General features: G+C 48.7%; 1 protein-coding gene across 1 annotated transcript in view; it reads right to left on the bottom strand.

Moving 5' to 3' along the window:
- Window positions 1–16,660, bottom strand: part of csmd2 (CUB and Sushi multiple domains 2) — a 189,818-nt gene that overhangs the window by 72,029 nt on the left and 101,129 nt on the right. The window contains exons 12-25 of the mRNA XM_076149883.1: window positions 16,256–16,368; window positions 13,699–13,881; window positions 12,712–12,902; window positions 12,495–12,630; window positions 10,353–10,547; window positions 8,432–8,570; window positions 7,001–7,188; window positions 6,264–6,452; window positions 5,677–5,793; window positions 4,928–5,143; window positions 4,326–4,514; window positions 2,507–2,676; window positions 2,214–2,370; window positions 1,914–2,105 (exon numbers count right to left, since the gene is read on the bottom strand). Coding sequence (XP_076005998.1) covers window positions 1,914–2,105; window positions 2,214–2,370; window positions 2,507–2,676; window positions 4,326–4,514; window positions 4,928–5,143; window positions 5,677–5,793; window positions 6,264–6,452; window positions 7,001–7,188; window positions 8,432–8,570; window positions 10,353–10,547; window positions 12,495–12,630; window positions 12,712–12,902; window positions 13,699–13,881; window positions 16,256–16,368 — 2,375 coding nt within the window. The remainder of the gene's footprint in view (window positions 1–1,913; window positions 2,106–2,213; window positions 2,371–2,506; window positions 2,677–4,325; window positions 4,515–4,927; window positions 5,144–5,676; window positions 5,794–6,263; window positions 6,453–7,000; window positions 7,189–8,431; window positions 8,571–10,352; window positions 10,548–12,494; window positions 12,631–12,711; window positions 12,903–13,698; window positions 13,882–16,255; window positions 16,369–16,660) is intronic.

Here is a 16,660-nt window from a genome sequence, read left to right as displayed (position 1 = left end):
CGTCTTCTCCTGGATTTGGTGTGTGGCTGTGACGCTATTGGGCCCGTGAAAGGGAGAGAGAGAGGGCGCAGGGAGGACAGACAGGGTGTTCTCAGATGCTTCCTCTGTGTTTGTTTATGCCCAGATGTGAGATGACCTGTCAGGTTTGGGTTGAAAATGGAACCGTGCATATCATCTTGATCGCCTGGTGGCTGGTGTCTGAGCGCGGCGTCCTGCCCGTGAGCCGCCGTGTCACTGAGCTGCTGCCTGATATGTGAGAACAGAACTACAGCGCAGGGGAACATCCACATGTGTTCCAGAATTGATACGACAACACACAGACGACGAGCAGCATCCACCTCAAAATCAAGCCAACTTTCTAAAAATGAAACAAATCTCAAGTATTTGAAGGGTTGAAGAAGAAGAAGAAGTTCTGGTTTGATAGAAGTAAGTCTATGTCCCTTTCCTTGCGTCAGAGAGCATTAGAGACGTTGCACTGTTTGCATTGTATTCAAGATAAATCACAGAAAACACAAAGAAAAAGACCAAGAGGACGAGGCAGATTATGCTCCTCATCCTCAGTATCTTCTATTCTAACAAAACCATCAAAATCCGCTACACACCTAGCAGCGGTTGAGTGCTTAAGTTACAGTTTCCACATTTTGGACAATCAGTGCTTTCTGCTCGGTGGGCAAAATTGCACTGAGCTGGACACTTAAACATAAAGAAGAAGACATTTACTCACTTTTACTGTCTTTCCCATCACTCTAAATGTTGTAGACTCTCACTTATTCCACACAGCAGTGAAACCCTTCGCTCCCTTTCCTCCAGATCTGTCTGCCTCCGGGGCAGGAGACACATAGTCGTTGGAAACGTCACGTGATTAAGCTTCAACCCTTTGCGTTTGCCAGCCTGTCGCAGCTCATCTCAACAAAAGTGCTCATCTGGACATGTTGGAAGCTGCAGACACTTTATTTATGCCTCATTATAATTGGTTATCATTATTTCAGTTTTGTAAGTACTCAAGTACTCATGTGGAAAAGCCAGTGAATACTCCAGGGTATTTCTGAGGCCAGGCCTTATCTGGGACAAATCTGCAATAATCATCCTTGGTCTAAAATTCATATCCTTATTAAAAATTCTACTCTCTTCTTTCCAACTTCGCCTCACATCCAAAACACTGAAGTCTCTCTGCCGAGCATCATGTGGACCACAGAGCCAAAAACGCCGCTCATCTCCGTCTGAAAGCTCCTCATCCGGGCCCTCGCTGGAGTCCCACAACGCGCTTCTAACGGCCCTGTTCTTTACCGCTGCATACGTTCAGCCTGCAGGTTTTGTCCAGGTGGAGCTCCGTCTCCCCTCTAAATGAATTCCGCTAAAACAACACAGCTGTGTGTCTGAATTTACTCCAAAAGGTTGCAGTTTTATAAAACTTAACGTGATGTATAGTATTTTTGTGTAATGTTAAATTTGAGGGTGAAGTCTATTGTCTCAAATGAAAAGGGCAGTAAAATTAATTCACCCTTGGCGACGCCGCTGACATTATTTCCTTACAATGCGTTTCTTTGTCCTCTCTGCTGGTAAGACAGAGGGAAGGGAATTAAAGGCACGCCTGTGTGCTGCTGATACGGCCAGGACTCCTATTTTGGTAAAAGTACTACAAGTACGGGGAAAAAATGGAATGTGCAGACGTGATGTAACATAAAGAGCTAAATGGAGCCGCGTCCTTCCAGATGAGACGCGGCAACGAACGCTTAATACGACAAAGACGTGAAATCATTGACCTCTAAAGTAAAGAGGTCACCGGTGAGCCGTGTAAAGCTTGTTTAAAAGCTTGTTTAAAAGCTCAAACTCACTCTTTTAAATGGTTTCACGCAATTTATGATAGGACTGTTGTGGTCATTTCAGGGTCCACAACAAGACGTATGACTCACCAAAACACTGTGGGAGGGGGCTGTCCCACGACCTCCTCTCCCCCCTGAGGCAGGTGAGCACCTCGGGGCCTTTCAGGGTGTAGCCCGGGTCGCAGGTGTACGACACCGTGCTCCCTGCAAAGTGACCCTTGTCCTCCTTCTTGTAGCCAAACTGGGGAACACCGGGATCCTCGCACTTCACCAGCTCGAAGCCTTGAAGAGAGAAAGAGAGAGAGAGAGAGAGAGAGGGAGAGGACGTCAAAGAAGAGGCCGCTAAAGAAGAGGACGGTTGTGTTACGGTGTGTGTGTGAGTTGGCTTACTGGTGAAGTAGAGCTCGAAGCCTTTGCTGGTGTTGTCTGCGTTGCTGATGAACTCCAGCCACATGGAGCTGGAGGTGGAGTTCAGCATGGCGTCCAGCATATCGTTGCCTGTAAAAGCCCCCAGCAGGCGAGCCGAGTTACTGTTGCCGTCAAATACCTGAGGGGAGGAAGAGACAGAGAGAGAGGAAGAGAGAGGAGAGTGAGGTATTAAGCTTACCAAGAGTGCACACAGATATGGGGAACACACACAGAGAAATACATACACACACACACACACACACACACACACTCACTTTGAGCATGTCATCTTCTTCCAATCTGAAGTCTCGCGCTCGCAGCTGGATGCCTTTGCCCGGCTGCGTCTGGATGAAGTAGATGCACTCGTGGTTGTTGCCGTAGTAACCGGGGTAGTTGGGTGACAGCAGTACCCCTTGCATGCCGGTCACGGATGAGCCGCATTCAGCTAGAAAGAAGGAGGGAGGGAGAGAGAGAAAGAGAGAGAGAATAGAGACAGTGTAGGAGAGAACAGAGAACATGTCAATCGCTATATGCTTGAAACTCAAATGTGTGTTTATTCATGCTGACATGCAAAGGGAGGACGGGGAGAGGAGATGGGGGGTGAACGCTGAGCTGCACATCATTGTAATCACAATGCAATCTGAATACGATTAACAGCAATTTCAACTCTTTTTGGAAATTGCTTTTTTGAAGCCGCATTAGGGAAGAAATAATCCAAGAGAAAGAAAGGAACATAAACATTTCATAAAGTTTGTGTTGCTAAATAGCTGCTAGAATGTGTGTGAAATGTTTGGAATTTGGAATGTGAGTGTGTGTGAGTGTGTGAGTAGGTGTGTGTGTGTGTGTGTGTGTGTGTGTGGTTTGTTTGTTTGTTTGAGTATATTTATGACAACATCAAACCAAAGCTTTTTGTTCATCTAATAAGTAGAGAGATTCTGATAAAAATGTAATTTGAATAGAAATAAATCAGCAAATACTTTCAAAGTATGTGACACACACACACACACCACAACAACCGCTCATCAAATCAGACATTATTAAGTATTATTGTTGCCTCTTGCCAATACAAAGCCAAACTTCCCTCAATATATTATCATATAACTTTATAATACAACATAACTATGATCGTCATCTTCCTCTGGACCTACATCCATAACTGACTGAGTAAATGTCAATACTGCCGAGTCAGCATCAGCCATGTCTGACCTTTAACTGAGCGTTTATGCAAATCCAGCAGATCCCGATCAATAGCGGGATTGGAGCTAAAGCGCGTGTGTTGATAGTCGATCATAGGAAACGGCTTTTCCTCCAATAAAGGTTAGTGTCCAAGCGGCGGAAAAATAAGCAAAAACGATGACAAATCTCGCAAAGTAAGAGAGTAAAAATCCACCTCGGAACAATCCAATCGCCTCTCATTGACTTCGTTCTCCAGCAAAAAAACCATCCTTTACTTTCTGCGATATCCTGCCGACAGTGGGACAAACAGAATGTTCTCGCTGGAGGCAATTAATTTTCCTTGTAGGGTGTCAAACTTCTTAACAATTACAAATGACTCCCTCCGTTTGGAAACCGGGCGCGTTTGTGATTCATAAAAAGTCGTGTTCACCTCTGCTTCCTGCGCGCAGCCGCCGCCACCGCTGCAGCTCAGAGGGGGCGAGCACGGAAAGGTCAGCCGCCATCTTCCCGTTTCTGTGCATTAACATTAGCGTGAGACATACGGGATTCCTCTCAAAGCTATTAGGGGTCTAATGTGTCGTTAAACCTGAATCCATGCAGCTTGAGCCACCGCCTTGCCAAGTATTACAGACAAATCGATAGCCGACATGTTTGGTCTCCTTTACATCAGCCTCATCAGGCTCTATAGGGCCAAAGTCAAAAAAGAGCCTTTCTGGGATGTGAGCCAACGAGGAAACAACGTGGGTGACTACAGAGATGATGAATGAGGAGAATGTATGGGGGGGAAATGCCTCGGATCTCAAGGTGCACTTGTCTCTACGTGAGTGATGGTGATGTCACCGTGGGGACGGGTGGGGGGGTGAGAGAGAGGGTAAGGGGGGAGTGACCAAAGCCAAAATAAAGCATGTGACCACCTACCAACACACCTTGGCAGAGGGGAGCTCCACACCCGCCTCCTGCCCCCTAAGCACACCACCCTCGCCGGACCCTCCAGCCGGTAACCAGGGAAACAGGAGAAGATGAGGGCGTCGCCCACGCCGTACTGCAGCCCCTTCCTGGTGCTGTACGGCGGGATGCCGGGGTCCTCGCACGGCTCCAAATCGTACTCTGAAACACAAACACCGGCGACAGAGTGAAGTTTGAACGCTTTTAGATGTGCAAACTGGCAAATGTAACGAACCGGAAAGAGGGGAGAGAGGTGAAATGTGTGGCTGGGTAGGTACGAGTCCATCTGTGCTCCAGTCTAATTGAGTCATTTCAAATTAATCAATTCTCTTGATGTGAACCATTCCATTATTCATACTCCAGTTCAGGCAATTAGGCATTTTCAGCACACACTGTGAGTCTGGATGACAGAAAAGCAAATAATCACATTTCTGTGCCAATAAACTATCGACACGGACCGTTGTTATGACACAGTCGGGACAAATCTCTTATCCATACATGAACCTGATGTGCCTGATGTTTCAACCTTTTCTAAGCTTGGACTCTCAATGCCGCTAACGTGAGCGCGTCCTCACCGGAGAAAGTGATGTTGAAGCCCTCGTAGGAGACGGAGAAGTCGGAGAGGAAGCGGATCTGTGCGGTGTAGTTCCCGAACAGGCCGGCACTGAGCGTTGGCGGCAGCGTTGAGCCTGTCAGCCTCCACAGCGGCTGAGAGAAGCTGCCGTTCTCTGTCACCAGCAGGTGGTCGTGAGGGCTCTCCAGGTGGAACGTGTGGAAGGTGAACTGAACGCCTGAGGGAGAAGGAGACAAAGACAGGAGGCGGGGGGGCTTCCAGTATTTGAATTGGAAAACTGAAAATTCTTATTCAGGTATGTAGTAAAAGGAGCTTGACCTTCAATGCACCCAGAAGCCTACAGAATGATTACACATTGTATAGGAGCGGAGCAGTAAAGCAGGGAGAAGACACACTTACTCCCTCTTACTTACTCAGGATTTCAGACTCAAAAGGTCATTTATCTACCCGGCTTATAGAGAGTTTTGAATGTGTGATCATGTGACTGAAGCCTCTTCAGCTCGGCTGTGCACCCGACATGACCTCCATCGCCCACGCAGAGAGAACATCCATATACCAGCCGAGCTTTGCAGGCTGGAGGGTCGCCCGTCCCTGCGGCGCCGTCGCCCGAGGCCTCTCAGCATTCCGGTCGGCACGGAGAAGGAGCTTGTTCATCGAAATATAAAAGGGCCGCTCGACGACAGGAAATGACACGGTGAGGTTAATTGGAAGCGAGGTGAGCGTGTGTTGACTCGGTGTCACTGCGCTCACCTTTGCCATGTGACGTCTCGATCATCCACGTGCAGTTCAGGTTGTGCGGGTAGAAGTCCGGGAATCCGGGCGACAGGATGGTGCCGAAATTACCCTGGATGTAGCCGCCGCACAGCGCTGCCAACAACAGGGAGGAAGAGGAGAGAGAGCGGAGGAGGTAAGACGGGGAAATACAATTAGCTGAAAAAACGGTAAAAGTCGTCTGGGGCGAAATGCATTTTCCTGGAGGTGCCCTTCAAGACCGGCATAAAAAGAAGATGTGGGATCATCAGGAGCATTACAGGGTGGGTGGAAATCAATACGGGCCCTAAACATAAAAGCATTTACAGAGGAGGAGGAGGAGGAGGAAGAGTCAACTTGCTGACGTACCTATAAAACATTTATGTTGAAATGAAGCAGAAGAAACTCTCAAAAGCCAGCGACTCATAAATACACACAAGGTTTTGAACGTGAGACAAAACAGAGCCAAATGCCTCAGGCGGCTCCTCGTCTTTCCTCCCCCCCTGTGACGACGAGTTTGGCTTTGATCTCATTCGTGAACCGAGTGGACGTGGGTTTGCGGGGGGTCGGTCGCCGGGCAAACGTACCGTCGCAGCTGGGCAGGGGACGACTCCACTGGAAATTGGGTTCGCACTCCAGAGGCTCCGTGTCGCTGAGCGTGTAGCCGGCGTCGCAGCTGAACGTCACCAGCGCGCCCACGTAGAAGTCGTTGCCGTGCCGATGTCCGTTGACGGGTATGCCGGGGTCCACGCAGTGATCCGACTGCAGCTGCAGGGCTGCGGCGGAGAAACACACACACGCAGAGACACAAACTTATACCAAAGGCCTGTAGGAGTCTATCTGCTCAGCTTAAGTTAAAAAGACAATACGCCGTTAGACTTTTGAATAAGAATAAGACTAATATAAAGACTCAACTCCTGCTGCTTCATCTCACAGGCTTCAGTTTCTAACTAAGTGAATTATTGAAGCTTTGAGCCCAAAGAGAAAGAGCCAAAGGTCACCAGTGTGTCACTCAGGTCGATGAGGAGGGGAGTGAGCTGATTTTATCTGAGGGATTGAACAGCTTGTGTGAGCGAGAGAGAGAGAGAGAGAGAGAGAGAGAGCGAGAGAGTGTTTGTGTGTGTGTGCGTGTATGACAGTGGAATATTGAGCATGGCACTCTGTCTCAAACATAATAATCCTTCTTATTATGCAGGTCTAATAAGAAGCTTTGTGCGACACTGATCAGATATTTACTGCACCGCTGAATCCCTTCCCCGCTCGTTAAGTGGCGGCGGCGGCGTGCCCCGATCCCTCCCAATCCCAAACAGCTGAGCTCGCTTACTTTCGTAGCGAATGCGGAATCCGATGTCCGAGTGGCTCTTGTCGGTGGAGAAGAGCAGGTAGATGAAGCTGGAGGTGCTGATGAGGAACTGGGGGACCTGGGTGCCCTGGTAGCTGCCGATCAGCGGCGAGGAGGGGAAGCGGCCGTCGCGAACCTCCAGGATGTCGTAGTTGACCTCGGTGCGGAACCTGAGCGAAAGGACAGAGAGATGATTTCAACCGCAAGCTGAGGAATGAGATCGTGTGATACAATGGATGAAGCTGAAACACGAATCACACCTGGCAAGATTAAGGTTTAAACGTTAGCTAAGTCATTTCAAACAAACATGTAAGGTCTTCAGACTGAAATGCGATAAGAGGTCAACATCAGCGTCCATGTGTTGAACTCCACGACAAACGTTTCTCTCTGCAGAACTTTGTAATAACTAATACAATCATTTAAAGTTAATAAGCGCCTGCATAATAAGCGGCATAATGTGCTGTCAGCTGGTGATGAGGAATAAAGCCCTAAATAAGCCAATCAGGCTACTGGAACTTTGGAACCGATTTGGACTCTTAGGAAAGTTCCACACATATTGCATATTTGAATCATCTCCTCCCATGTGTGTGTGTGTGTGTGTGTGTTTGCTCGCTCTCTCTCTCTCTCTCTCTCTCTCTCTCTCTCTCTCTCTCTCTCTCTCTCTCTCTCTCTCTCTCTCTCTCTCTCTCTCTTCTCTCTCTCTCTCTCTCTCTCTCTCTCTCTCTCTCTCTCTCTCTCTCTCTCTCTCTCCCTCTCCCTCTCCCTCTCCCTCTCTCTCTCCCTCTCTCTCTCCCTCTCTCTCTCCCTCTCTCTCTCTCTCTCCAAAGCCGTGAATAAATTGCTGGGTTTCAGGAGTCGTGTCAACCAAATGAAGCGCGCTGTGATTCTTTATTAATGTAACATGAAAATTAAAGAGCAACAAACATTGACGTTGCATTCATTTTGCATGGCGGTGATGATGAGGCGGCGGTACAGGGACGAGTCGCCGTGAGAGAGCGAGCGTCGTTTGATGCTGCGTCTCAAACGCACCCGCGCACACGCGCACACACGCACACACACCAAACAGCGCTCTGTCCTCTCCCATACATCAGCGTCAGCCACTACTAGTGTTTGTCGTTTTTATGATGCATGCATGCGTGTGTGTGTGTGTGTGTGTGTGTGTGTGTGTGTGTGTGTGTGTATGTGTGTGTGTGTGTGTGTGTGTGTGTAAACTGTAGCAGAGGGCCATCAAATTAAGTAGTTATGAACGTGCTAAATAAGACAGTGTTATGCTGGTTGAGGATGAATATTAATGTGCATTAGATCTCCCGCCTTGCACCCAGATAGCGAGGCAGACGTGCGGCTGGAGGCAGCAGCAGGAAGCGAGCGAGCATAAGCGTGTGTGAAACTGAGCCGGGCGGCGGCTCCACTGACTTGTCAAAGATGATCTTGATGGGGTAGCCTGGAGGAGCCTCGATGATCCACTCGCAGTTGAGGGCCTCCTTGTAGAGCTCTGGCCAGCCAGGGGACAGGATGATCCCAGTGGGAGCCTTCAGTTCGCCTCCACAGGGGGCTGATGGGAAAGAGAGAGAGAGAGAGAGAGAGAGAGAGAGAGAGAGAGAGAGAGAGAGAGAGAGAGAGAGAGAGCGAGGGACGACAGATCCAGACAGAGAGGCTGAATTATAAATGTGTCAGTGTGTGGCATGTATGTGCTGCATTTATGAACATTTACTGCTTTGCTGTCGTCTCCCTAAATCCGCTCCACGGCGACAAAAGCCGCCATCATCGCCATCAAACGGAGAATTTGGAGCAACTTTGATCGCGAGCACAATAGACGGGGGAGAACACTGATCCCGCTGGCTCGCACCCCCTCGTCTTTGTTGCGCCCGTGCATCTCTCTAACCGGAACACGTCGGCACAGCGGAAAGGCTTAGTTACAGTTACAGTACCGTGCTCTCCCTCGCTGCCTCGCTCTGCCTCTCTTTGAAGTGGGATGATTTAATCAGCCAACTCAGCACACTGAAGGACATCTATAAAACGCATTACGCCACAAAGGTTTGATAGATGGTCTCGGAGGAATACAAAGCTCGCGCGGCACTCAGGGGGAGTGCCCTGCGTTTTAATAATGGCCTCTCCTTTGCATATCGTGAACGGTGTGCTGTGAAGAGAGGCCTCGCGGCGGGATTAAAACACACACTTGCTGACACCCCTGCTTGCCTTCTATACATCAATCTGGAGGATTAAATGCTTTATACCCGCGGCGGGGCGGGGGGGGACGTGGTAAGATATTTTTAGATTTCGCTCAATCTCAGAAACAAAAATGGAGGCAATCAAAGAGATCCGTTAGCTTCGTCTTTCACACAGAGATTGTGGGATATTGACAGGTAGAGGTGTTATCGGGTTTCGGGGCCTCTTCTGTTGCCGTAGATGGATTAACATGGGAGTCAATGGAGAGGCGGCATCTCCCAACATCATGACCCTGCTGGATGACGGAGGAAGCAGCACCGATACTGGCCCGGTGCAACCTGGACTTCAAATGAAGGCAGGATGTGTGTGCAGACACTCTTTGGCTCAAATCACCAGCAAATACAGAGAAGTTGCCGTTGTTGTTGTTGTTTCATGGGTTAAATATAATTTTAAAGTTAAGCAGGTGGATGTACACGTCCAATCTGTGTAACGTCATGAATACGTGAACTCAAATTTAAAACATCGCTGACATTAATTATATTTGTTCCAAGTGTAAAAGGAAATGAATTAACACCTTTGCAACATAATGAGACATTCCATTTCTGTCTAATTTTCTGGGGCGGTGGGACATTAGTGGAGGCGTTCTGGTCTCCTGGACTCTCTGGGTCACTGTGTGTCCCTCTGTGGTGCAACATTTGGATTAACACCAATCTGATTAGTACCCGAGGCGTTGATGAGATGACCCGAGATGTTGTGATGCTTACAGCTCGGCCGCCTCAAACACGCATTAAACAAGCAACCTCACATTTCACAAGTTTAGCACAGTTGTAAATGAACTAATTTATCACAACACTGTGCACCTCATAATACCTTAAACGCCCCGCATCTCCATCCGTACCTGCTGAGCCTCGTGCTGGAGCTGACTATGCAAACTCCGGCATAAATATCCTGTATAACTACTGACCGTATGATATTGAATAAAAGTGATGCATAACTCCAAATCACCCGTAAGCTTTTACGAGAAAAAGGTGAAAACGGTGTCAGTAGAACGTTAAACGCACCGTCACCTACCAAATCATCCATGTTGGGGGATCAAAGTAAAAATGGTCGCATCGGCTCCCGAAATTCCGGCAAACGTGTCGAAATGGCCGAGCTGTCCCTGACCCACCTTCGCAGCGCGGCACGGCGTTGTCCCACACCACGTTGCCGTCCTTCAGGATGCAGGAGACGGTCTGCGAGCCGTGGGTCTTGACGAAGCCCTCCTCGCACAGGAATGAGATGGAGCTTCCCAGCTGAAGGCTCTCGCCGAAACGCTTCCCGTTCACCGGCACGCCCGGGTCTGGACACTCGTTGTGGCGGAATGCTGTAGAAAATATGATAAAAAAACACAGATTTTGAGTCACTGTAAGGACATTCAGAGTTCATACTTCAGCCAAGGGAGAACAACTGATTGAATACCTAGAGTCGGCTTCAGGTTTGAACCCAAGACCTTGCAGCTGTGAGCAAACTACTAAGTACTGCAGAAGAAACAACTCAGTGTAAAAGTTGATGTAACTGGTTCCTCATTGAGTAGTGGCCCATTGTTCCAACATGGATTTTGTGTGGCTCAACCAATCAAACAAACACACCAATGGTCACGGGCAAAAACTCAATGTCCTTGATGACTTGAAATCCTCCGAAAAATCATCCAAGCTAAGAAAAGTCAGTGGCTAACACAAGAGGCATCAACCCGGAAGAAGGTGCGTAAACAAATACACACCTGTGCCGTTATCGCTCTCTGCCACACACACACACACACACGGGTACTGGGCTGCCACCTGTGGGTGCTGATGAATCTCTCTTCTGTACCCACAAGACCCGAGCGGAGAGCGAACCCCCTGCACCTCATCCATCACCATCATCTTATTTATCAATGTGCCAAAAACCTCCTGGATACAGTTTTGCGGTGTCCTTAATGAACAGACTGACGGACGGCGTCTGCTGGGTCTAAAAGCCGTCCTGCAGTTACCATGACACTATTCTCCGGAAAGGACTGTCACATTCCATTAGCCGCCCTTGACGTCCATCCGCCCTGTGTTGCTGTTGGTTGTTTATTTATTCATCTGAGCTGGTGATTAATGCATTAGCTGCCAAATTGCGGGTCAGGCCAGCGACGTGGGCGCCTCGGTGGGACCGTCTGCAGACCGGCGGAAAGATCCGGAGAGAGCGGAGGAGATGCAGCAAACCACAGAGGATCAAATGAACCCGCAGAGCAACAAACAGTGAGGGTGAGAGCGTGTGTGTGTGTGTGTTGGCGGCTCAGAGGCTGGCAGGGTCGCATCCCTCTGGAGAGTTGGAGGGTTTGTCCCGAATCAATGGGTTAGCCGTACGGTAGCAGATTAGCTGAGCGGGAAACTCTAAACCGTCTTAACCCTTTGATGGACGGCTGACTTAGGTTTGGATTTGAGTAAACTGAGGAAGTGTGTTTACGATGCAGACGATTAGAGTTGGTGAGAACTGAGTGGGACCTTCTCTCGACTGTCCTGGCGTAAGAATGTTGTGGAATTCTGGCTGAGAATCTCTGACTGGACCGATGAAAGAAAGCAAGAATTGGATCACTGGGGCCACTGTTCATAAAAAGTAAAAATAAGTTGTTATTGCCGGCATTAAAGGGAGTCGGGCGCAACTATTTCCAGCACTAAAACAGCGGTGAGACCTTAACTCTACATGAAACGGCTCTGTGGCTTTTTTAGCTGCACACTAACCCTCCCTAAGAAGTGATTCATTATGTAGAAACGTGAGCGAATGCAAAGATCGGGCTCATTAAACATTACTGCGAGTGCGGAAAAAAATCCAATAATAGCGCGGCCGGACCCCTCGCAGCACATTCACAACAACGGGATCTCCACAGAACCCGGCAGGGCGACCGGAGGAGAACATAATGAGCGAACGCACAGGAGGTGTCGGGGTGAGGACGCCGCGTCTGCACCGGCTTTTATTTATGCGTCAAAGCCTCGATTTGGACAAAAGAAAAAGGGACAGGAGTGTTTTCTCGCCACGGTGGGCCCAATGGGTGCAGTAGTTTGTGCAGTCTGCCGGCGACAGGCGTGGAGATATGGTGGATGATTCATGGGGCATCACAGCACACACACACACACACACACACACACACACACACACACACACACACACACACACACACACACACACACACACACACACACACACACACACACACACACACACACAAACAAACAATCTAAGGGGATAAAAAGCGATCTAGCGCGCGTGTGTGAGGGGGTTTGTGATAAGCCGCGGGGACTGGACTCACTTGTAAACGTGATGTTGAAGCCTCTGTCGGTGGAGGTGTGGTCAGTCAGGAACTCCAGCCGGGCCACGTGGGCGCTCGTCGTTATGGGAGGGGGCAGGGCCTCGCCGGAGAACGTGCCCAGGATCGGAGACTCGGCCTAACAAAGACAGGATGGAGATATTGAGGCAGATGTCTCGATACAAGAAGTCAGGAAAAGGTACTTCTATTGAGCTTCTACCTTTCCGCCGTCCTTGATGGACAGGAAGTCGAACTGTTTCTCCATGCTGAGGTCGTTGAAGGCCAGGTTGATGCGGCTCTCCGGGTTGGTGATGATCAGCCACACGCAGTGCATGTTGTTGCCATATTCCTGGGGGTAGTTGGGAGACAGCAGCACCCCGGACGGCGTGGTGAAGTTGAAGAAGCAGGAGACTGTGTGAAGAAGAGAGAGAGAGACGAGAGAGAGACGAGAGAATGAAAAATGGAAGTAAGGCAGAAAACAGGCAGATCCCATTTTCTCAGATTCTTTTCCTTTTTTTGCCGAGTACAAAACACGACTTGATCCATTTTTATTGAATGTGTAGAAATCCGCCTCACGTCCCGCAAAGCAGAGATACGGAACAGACAGATCAGGGAGAAAAGCACCAATATAACAGCAGATATCTGCCACGGCGTGACAGAGATCACGCCATAAGCTGAAGAATGAAGGAGTCGCCGGAGGAAAGAAATCGCTTAAATAGAAACACGGTGGAGTCTAATAAACAATATCAGGCTTCAGACGTGAGCGGAATGCGCTCTAGTGAATTTCCTCTTTGTCGGAAAGTGTTTCTTGCGACCTTTGACCCTGAACACCTGTGTGCTACACAAAGAAAAGTGACATTACTGTTCAAAAGTGTTTTTTCCTGGATTACGTCGTTGAAACTGACAAAGAAACAATTTGTTTGTGTCCAGGCTTTTGTCTTATCAATAATGCAGCGGGCGGTGTCTGTACATATCCCCCTTTAACCTAATGCTCCTTAACTCTGCGTGTTTGTCTTTCATGGCGTTAATGAGCTAATAATCCCTCCTATTGTTTCCTAAATCCACCGCCTCTGCTGGGGAAAACCATCGGGAAAACAAACATCCCATACATATTGATGAGCACGTGCAGGCTGCAGCCGCCTCGCCGCCGCCGTGCAGCATGTACACGCACGTACACACGCCGCAGGAACGCAAACAAGACACTTACACACACAGCTGGGCTTCTTGGCTGACCACTGGTTATTCTTCTGGCAGGTGATGTTCTTCTTGCCCACCAGCTCGAAGGCGGGCAGACACTCAAAATACAGCCTGTCCCCGTGACGGAAGCCCGTCCCCTCGCGCTTGCCGTAGGCCGGGATGCCGGGATCTCCGCAGCTGCCTTGCTCAATCGCTGCGGAGTAAAGGAAAAACACGTAGACGTCAGCGGAGATCACTTTTTACCTTTCCGGCAGCTGTGAGACGGGAGGAAGTGGCACGTGGCAGTGATTTGCAGCTAATAGTTAGCTACATCCAAAGCTAATGGTTCGTTTGTGAGCAGCTTGGATGTATTACCAGGGCGCTCGTTAGCATCCTGAAGAGAGAGAGAGAGAGAGACTGGAGGCCATTACTGAAGGACATCTGCAGCCTCCTGCATTTACTTACAAGGTTTAACTGCCTCAGTAATCAGGGATGGACGCTGGAGCAAAAGTGTTTCCCAATAATCCCAATTTAAAGCAACTTTGGCCAAAACGTAGCCAACATGTGACCCCAACTCATCACATATGTGCAGGATCTCAATGTGTGTATGTCTGCGTTTTACCAGGACGTCCCCATAAAGGTCCCCAAACCTCACTTTAGGCACCAGAAATCTCTACGTTGCATTAGTTGTGATTTTGCAGATGAAGTTAGAAAGTTAAACGCATAAACATATTGATGTAGATATACTAACCAACTGATAAAGACTGAATGAACTGCTGAAGCCTCTGCTACAAGCTTCATCATACCTAATTTCTCGTTACCGCGGCCAATTTTCGTCAATAATATTATTTTAAGCTGCTTTATTACTCCTGGCAAGAGTTGCAGTCTTTTTTCTTTTCATTAACGCTAACAGTTAACACTCGCCCACAGTGCTGGCTCGGCTCAATTACGCCCAGACGGAGGCGCAACAATGAATCGGGCTCCGCCGCTTCAATTTCGCTCATTTCAACCAGGAAACAAAAAAAGGAACAATGGAGAGAAAAAGGTTTCCCATCTGGCAAATGTCAAACCCAGACGACTTGTGTTTCCATGATATTTGGAGAGATGTGTGTCATCTCCGAGACCCGCTCCTCTCTTGACCCTTTGCAGTCCTGCGTCTGATCATTCGCCTTTTCTAGCCAGAACACGACACGACAACATTTGGCACAAAGTCTTCAGTCTTCATCCTCTGAAGCTGCGCCTCGCTGATCACCTGGAGCTCCTCTGTACCTGCTCCCCTCACACCTGCATAAGGAGCTGACGCCAGCACTCCCAGGTACGCACACACCGACACACACACACACCTCCTCAACCTCCCGCCTCCTCTAAAACCACACAAGCCCGTTTCATTATCACCGAGATTTATGAATACTCAATTTTCTTCCCTCATTTCCAACAGGTTACCAGACTGCAGATGAGAACGCCGAGGCTTCCTGCTGAGGCTTCCTGCAGAGGCGTCAGGATGGAGGATACAGGAAGCAAATGCGCTCCTCATCTATACAGGAAACCCATGGCAGCACATCATGCAGGTTTAAATAGCACCGGGGGTGAAGCGGGATATAAATCCATACTGAGCCTTAATGATGATCATGAATTAGAGCTCATACTTTGAGCTCTGTGCTGTTTGGATGCATGGCCATCCTGAGGCAGCAACACATGCCAGACACTTCATTGATCTTGAGGGAAGTCACCTTTAAAAAGAGACGCCAGAGCCCAAACAGAGACCAGGGAGCTGAACTTTAAAGTCCTATATGACCACGCGCTCATTATTCCTGCTTAATGCAAAGACACACAACTGTGAGGTTATTTTTAGGACTGTTATAGAGCTGGTGTACATTCTTTCTTGCGTAATCACAGTACGAGGTGAGCTTACTTGAATAAATCCATTTGCGTCCACATTTTAAGTAAGCAGACTCTGATTTACTTTGACTCTCGACTGGACTGAAGGAAGGAGGTCGGGGTAAGAAGTGACTGAGACGAGTTTCCTTTGAGTGTGTGTGTGTGTGAATCTGTCAATATATAAGGTAAACAGTTTGACCTCATTTTCACTGGAGAACCGCAGGTCTGGTACACACACACACAGAATTTCAATGATAACTATTACTTGGCTATTTTGTTGCACTGCTGAGTGTATACGAACAGGCACACGCACGCACGCACACACACACACACACACACACAGGTGCATGGAAGCGTGCCTCGCAGTGCGGCCGCGTTCGCAATTACACTTCATGATCAGTTTTAAAACACAAGTAATCGAGAATGCAAATGCAATTTGCGGCTGCTCCAGTCTGGGAGGTGAAGTGGTTCAGAGCGTTTCTCTCTCGTCATTAAGTAGAACTCATTGTTTTAATTACGCCTCGGTTCCGTGCGCCGCTCCACTTTCCCCTGTTATTTTTGCTGATGAAAAACAAGCATCTGCGGCCGAGGGAGAACGCTCAGCGCGCTACTGCCAGGCAAACCTGCAGACTTGGCTGGAAGGAGAACGCCGCTCGAGACCCCGCAGTCGCACAGATGTGTGTCACGCTCATACATCCAGGCGTCCTTACCTTCGTACGACACTTTGAAGCCCAGGGAGCCGCTGGTGTCGTCTGTCTTGAAGTTGAGCCACATCTGGTTACTTGTGCTGACAACCAGGTCTGGAGTGGTGGTGCCGGATAAACTGCCAAAGAGGGAAAAACAAGAGATTAGTTATGGATTGTGGAGTGTAATCGTCATTCGTGTGTGATCACCGACTACACACTTTCTGACTTATTTAACAACTTTAACGCAGCTAGTTTGGTGTGAAACTCTCTGTCTTTCCTCATCAGGGAACGTCGCTCTAAAACTATTGCGGGTGCTTCCAGTCTGTGAAGTTTAGTTCAAAACGTTTGGGAACGAGAAAGAGGGAAATGAAGGCAAGATCAGTCAATGCTGCAAAGGTAATTTAATCCTATTTGAATAGTAATTCCACC

The sequence above is a fragment of the Genypterus blacodes genome, unplaced genomic scaffold (assembly GCF_046128005.1).
Source record: "Genypterus blacodes isolate CSIRO-AG114 ecotype Tasmania unplaced genomic scaffold, CSIRO-AGI_Gbla_v1 ptg000048l_1, whole genome shotgun sequence".
In the NCBI taxonomy this organism is placed as follows: Eukaryota; Metazoa; Chordata; class Actinopteri; order Ophidiiformes; family Ophidiidae; genus Genypterus; species Genypterus blacodes.
Note: the sequence above shows the minus strand (reverse complement) of the source record. Positions and strands in the feature narration are given on the sequence as shown.